Source organism: Tachypleus tridentatus, chromosome 8, assembly GCF_004210375.1.
Source record: "Tachypleus tridentatus isolate NWPU-2018 chromosome 8, ASM421037v1, whole genome shotgun sequence".
Lineage (NCBI taxonomy): Eukaryota > Metazoa > Arthropoda > Merostomata > Xiphosura > Limulidae > Tachypleus > Tachypleus tridentatus.
This window is the reverse complement of record NC_134832.1, coordinates 72,548,277-72,554,276: the sequence shown is the minus strand read 5'-3', so window position 1 is coordinate 72,554,276 and position 6,000 is coordinate 72,548,277. Positions and strand designations below refer to the sequence as shown.

General features: G+C 31.2%; 1 protein-coding gene across 5 annotated transcripts in view; it reads right to left on the bottom strand.

The window, feature by feature from the left end:
- Nucleotides 1-376: 376 nt before the first annotated feature.
- LOC143222657 (mitochondrial import receptor subunit TOM22 homolog) overlaps nucleotides 377-6,000 on the bottom strand; it is a 35,448-nt gene continuing 29,824 nt past the window's right edge. For 3 of the 5 annotated variants that reach the window (XM_076449446.1, XM_076449445.1, XM_076449448.1), the window contains exon 4: nucleotides 377-4,339. In XM_076449446.1, coding sequence (XP_076305561.1) covers nucleotides 4,277-4,339 — 63 coding nt within the window. In that variant the 3' untranslated portion in view covers nucleotides 377-4,276. The remainder of the gene's footprint in view (nucleotides 4,340-6,000) is intronic. The other 2 variants (XM_076449451.1, XM_076449450.1) reach the window with 1 other exon arrangement.

The window sequence follows — 6,000 nt, the reverse complement described above, 5'->3', positions numbered from 1 at the left end:
TACAACACATTATTGTATTGTTGTGTGAGTGGTTAAAAGAGGTGACCACTCCAGCCTACATTTAGCCACCCTGTCTGGGTATAAAAAGCTTTGTATAATAGTATTGAAATGTTCAGATATGGTCATATTTAGTAATTTTTGTTACACATATCTTGAACATTGACACTGATTATCACAATTCTGTATGTAGTACAAAATAAATGTTTGTAGCTTATTAACAATAATATATTGACACGTTAAAAGACACTGAAAGACAGAAAAAGAAGTCATTATGCAGATGAATGTAATAATAAAATGCACAGTACATACAGGTTAAAGACTAAGTAATTTTTCACTGATAAAATACATTTACATAATTGTAAAACAGCATATCAAAACTTTTTTTTAAACTATATAAAAGGTGCAAATATTCTTCAGAAAGGACAAGTGTCTATAAAACAGATATAAATATTTAAGAAATTTTTTGTTTCATGTAATGGGGCTACCATAAAATGTATTTGTAGAAATAAATTTGTTTATTGCAACATCCTCATTTTTCATCTTGTGTGTCTCCTTCTATTCAAACCAAAGTTAAGCAGTTTTCGGTTAATGTGTTGCCAAATTTAAACTGTCCTTCCTCACTCTGTTGTTTATATCATAAACGTCAAAAGATGGTACTGACTGTTTTATCAAAAATTACTGCTTCTACTTAAGTTTCAAGATTTACCTTTTTAGCTGTTTAAACTTTTCATTTTGTACTGGACACATAAAATAAAGGTTCCTTAAGGATTAAATCTATCCTATTGTTATGTACAGACTACATATTAGTCATTGAAATTAAATCTACTTAGTAGGACCATTCATATTAGAAGTACATTATTCAATGAACTGGAAATGTAGACACAAAATGAGAATGCAAATATTATAAAATAATAAAATACTTTTAAAACACTAAGAAAAACCCTTCTAAAGATAGAATAATGTATTGTAAAAACCACTAATCCATAATTACACATGCTAAGTGATAATTCTGCAGGTGTACCAGCTAGATAAACAAACATGTACTACACAGATTCTCTAGATCTAGATTTTAACCATGATCATCTAACCTTTGAAAGCAAAGTTTTTAGTACTATACATTTGACTTGAGGGTTCTGACACAACTTTGCTCATGCACTTTGGGTTTAAAAGAAGGTCATCACCTAAGGTGCGAGTCTCCTGAGTGAGGACGAATGCTACCACTACCAAAGCTTGACAAGGCTTTGCTTAAGCACTCTGGATAGAAAACAAAAATAAGTTGCATTATTTACTTTGTATTGTTTTCAAACTAAGTGTGACCTATTGACATTTGAAGTTGTACTTGAGAGTGGATGATTTTTTTAAAATATGCCTTTCAACAAAACAATATGATAAAAAAGGAAAACTTCTTATGTTGATAACCTTGAAAATTTTTGTTCTAGCAAAGAAAGCATTGCAAGAGTATAGTTAAGGTCAGAAACAGTAATGCTGAATATGTTTGTTTAGAATTAAGCACAAAGCTACACAATGAGCTATCTGTACTCTATCTACCAAGGGTATTGAAACCCAGTTTTTAGTGGTGTGAGTCTGGTGGGTGGGGGGTGCTGAATACAGGGTGGCCCCGTAAGTCCCTACCAATCCATATATCTTATGTATCCAGTGTATCTGTGTGCTGTCACCAGTATTCTTCAGCTCATGTACCCACGTACTTGTCACAATATGCTCTTCAAGTGTAAATGGGCTTACATTCTCTGAAAAAAGGAAACAAATTTATAATACATGTGTAATTGAATATAACAAAATAACATATAGATGGGTAGGGACTTACAGGCCACCCTGTATGTTAAACAAGTCTTAGCCATTAATCCAGCCAATGAAGAGGCTACCACCCTGGCTAAATAGAAAAAAGCTACAGCAAAGACACCAGAAAATTACAAGAGAAGCCCTAAAATAAGCTACAAGAATAGATTTAAAGCCCAGTTACTTTTAAGACTTAGCAACAAGAAAAACTATGAAAGGGATAGGCATAAAGCCAAAGTCACACATAAGACTTCATACCATAAAAGTAAAAATGGGCTGAATGATGGTCACACCTACTTTGAGGTGTGATAGCCTCAATAGATAGCCTATTGATTTCAAACAAAAAAACAAACATTAGGGTCACACAACTTGATTAAGTACATGTACTCTGTTACTGAAACAAACTTTAGAATAGAAGAATTTAGCTATATACACCTTTCTATTAGTTTGAACAATAACCAAGGTACAAAAACAAAATAAAAATTGGTGGAATGATGGCCACACTTACACCATGTCAAAAACCACCAAGTATTATATCATTTTGCACATTCCTACCTTGTTTTCTTACTTCTTTAGTGCTGTCATTCATACTTCCTAATTTTTTATTTCAAAATTTTTTACACTTGTATTATTTTAAAGTGACTGGACTGATTGAATCTTCATTTTGATAGCCTGCCTTCTACAATTATATTTTCAAAGGATACCCATAATCTACTTTTGTTCCTTTGTATTCTAAATTTGGACATATAAACTGCTAAAAACATATACTTAACAATAACTGTCCTCTTGCACGAGACCTTATGTTATATAGTAGTTAGCGAGGTGTAAAAACCTATAAAAACATTATAAATTTAGTATTTTTTTTACTTCTAGTGAATAAGGTTTAAGTTTATAAAATTCCCCGATGTTATACTACCAACTAAGTTGTCTTACTGAAAAGTAATCACACAAGTATATAAACCTTTAGCATGTGCTGTTTTATTAACTTAAAATCATTGTTCTATATATGTTTGTGTTAATTTGTATTTGGTGAAAAACTTGTCCTAAACATGTTTTTGCATCCAAACAAAAGTAATATAGCATTACAGTTATGTCAGTTAAGTGTCTGTATTCATGTATAGTTTAAATCAACTGATAGGTTTTCACAAGTTGTAGCTTTCTACACAAGCAGAGGTTTTCCAAAGTACTACCCAGTAAGTTTGTAAAGGATCTGATGGATTAGAACTGGATTGGAAGTATACTGGTTTCTAGGGAAAGAGAAATAGATAACTGATGTGGCCATGTCCAAGTAGGTCCATTTTCATTACAGTAACTTTGGGGGTTTAAGTATATTCTTATAAACACATTTTGCAGGTGATGGTATTCTTCCATGGGTTACAGTGTGCAAAATAACTACCTTTGTACATCATCAGGTTAACATTTTAACTGTTTACACTAAAATAGTTCAATCAGAATTTCAGTCATTTCATTTTACTTTCTTACTGCCAAAATAACAACTTTATTCTTATTTTTCATTGTGATAATTATACATTGCCTCTTTCAAAGATGTCACAGCTACAATTACACCTTTAACTTTTACAATGCTTTATATAACTTTTACCAATGAGTTGCAACTTATCATGAGGGTTGCATGACTATTTTATGTAACAAATAGCAATTTGTTGTAACTAACTTTTAATGGCTTCCATTAAAATATTAAGCCTTGAGAACCACAATATTTGTAAATTAATTTTTGTAAGTAATAATCCAATAACAAGATCAAATTCTCATGTTTTGTGCACATACTGTTTTAGTTGCAAAACATTTCAGTGTGACTAGCTCTGGGATAATGATTTATTGTAGTCATTAACCCTACAATAATAGCTTAACAAGTTAATATAAAACATTAATCAAGTAATAATTTGTTGTGTGTTACAACAAGTGTTGATAAAAAAAGTAATACTTTTATGAATTGTAATGAGAGTGTTGAATATAAATTTGACAGTACTCCTACAAAATATTGAAAACACAACATTCACCTGGTTTTTTCTTTATCTTACATTATAGTAACAAGTTCTAAAAAGTCTTAACAAAAGATTCAACATGGTCTTTGAAAATACAGAAACACTGTAGAAACTACTTTGTCTATTTGAATTTCAGTATTGTAGCAGTCTTAGTTATAAAGTTTTGTTAAAATAGTAGGAATTTCATCTTTGTACTTGATTCCCAAGGAAGTTATGATTATAAGAAGACTTGAAAAAGCATCAAAACTGTCACAGATTGTATCAATTGTTTTGTTGTTTTCATATTTTATCAGGAATTTATGCCAAAAGAAATCCTTCTGGTACATGTCATACATATTGTTTGATCACTCTTTTACTTGTCTCTAAATTGCAGACATAAATCAGTTGAAAGTCTCTTGAAACTTCCAATATTAACACTGCTCTTTGACAGATGTTGTGCAAGGATATGAGTCACTCTCCATTATCTTGTATGTTGCTCAATGTTCCTTTTCTTCAAGATTATGATAATATTTGCAATGAGCTCCAAAGTTACATTCTCCCTAGTAAACAAACCATAGTATTCATCCTGAATTCTTTTACTTAAAGTAATTTTATTATATATCTGTCTTATGTTTCATAACAAAAGTACAAGTAAATCCCTTTAAAATGAACTGTGATGCCATAGTAGTTTCTTGTGGCCAATGCTTGGTATGCAGTTACATATAGTGACCATGTTCCCTTAAATGATATGCCATACTTATGTCATTCTTGCAACACATGTAAATATTAACAGAGAAACTAGAGAAGTTGATGATGGCACTGATCAGGTTGTCAAACTACAGAAAAGACTGGTCAGTAAATTCCTCAATAGTTATATATATTTCTCATTAAATGTTTGTTTATTAACTATGCATAAAGAGCTGCCCAGAGTTAAACAAGCCACCACCACCTCATCTAAACTGATTATCAATCATATGATAACTATTGTCTCTCTCTGGACTGTACAAAAATAGCTAATTAACTATGCATGTCACATTGTTTTAATGTATCTCCTGCAATTACAACTATTTAGTGAACCTAGTTCTAACATTGTGAGTAAGTGGTTGGAGTTAAACAAAATAAGAATTTTTTTAAAGATTGTGTATTTGATCAGAAAAAAATGAAAAGAAACAAAGTAAAAGTCTGATTGTATCAGCAGAGGGGATAGACAAGATAGAAATTTCATCACATATATCCTAGTTGCAAAGTTTAAATCTTCTAATAAGCAACACAGATCATAAAATAGATAACACATACAAGCTAGTTTGGAGATGGAAATACTGGAAGTAGAAGGCAAATAGTTTTTTCTGTACATGATGTTGAAAACAAATGGATCCATGTTAGAAGAACAAGAACTTTAAACATAATGACTGAATATGAATGGTTGGTTAGTGTTTTATGGTACAAAGCAACTAGGCTATATGCACCAAACAACCAGTAAAAAAATTAAAAGTAAAATTATCAAAATTCATAAAAAGGAATCATGTTAAAACAAAACAAAAATTAATTTTTTAATTAAAAACTTGCATAATGTTAAATCTATTTTACAGCAGTAAGAAAAAAAGTAAAGTAATACAAGTATTAAAAGACTTTCTGTAGCATAATGTCAATTATTATAACTTTCCTGGATGACTATTGGGTAAGTTCAAACATCAGTGTTAGTCACCTGAAGTTGGCCTTTCCAGTCCTGGTTTTGAGTTGTTTGACATCACAGCCAATTTTCTATTTCATATCAAACTAATTTTACTTTAGTTCTTAAAAAAAAAAGGAATCACGTGAAAAAAATCTTATGAATTAAAAAGGCCAATGGTCTTTAAAAACTATAAAATATTTATAAAGTTGACTGTGTCACCATCACCAATGACACTGTCCTTGGGAAAAAACATGTATAAAATGGTGCCGACATTAAAAGCCTTAACAAAGGGATGACAGTAAAATGTGGGCTATTGTGACCTGAGTGTCACACAGACCACACATTGGTGCATCAGTCCCAGATAAAACAAAACAATGAGTTAAAAAACTGTCACCTATGTGTATTCTATTTAGGACGACTTCCTCTTTCTAATCCTTATGGAAACAAGATGGCCAAAGTCCAATAGAAGGTTTTATCTGGAAAAGCATGTTTTCAAGTCGACTGCCAACTGACAAGGAGCAGCCCTGAATACAGGACCATAATCCATGT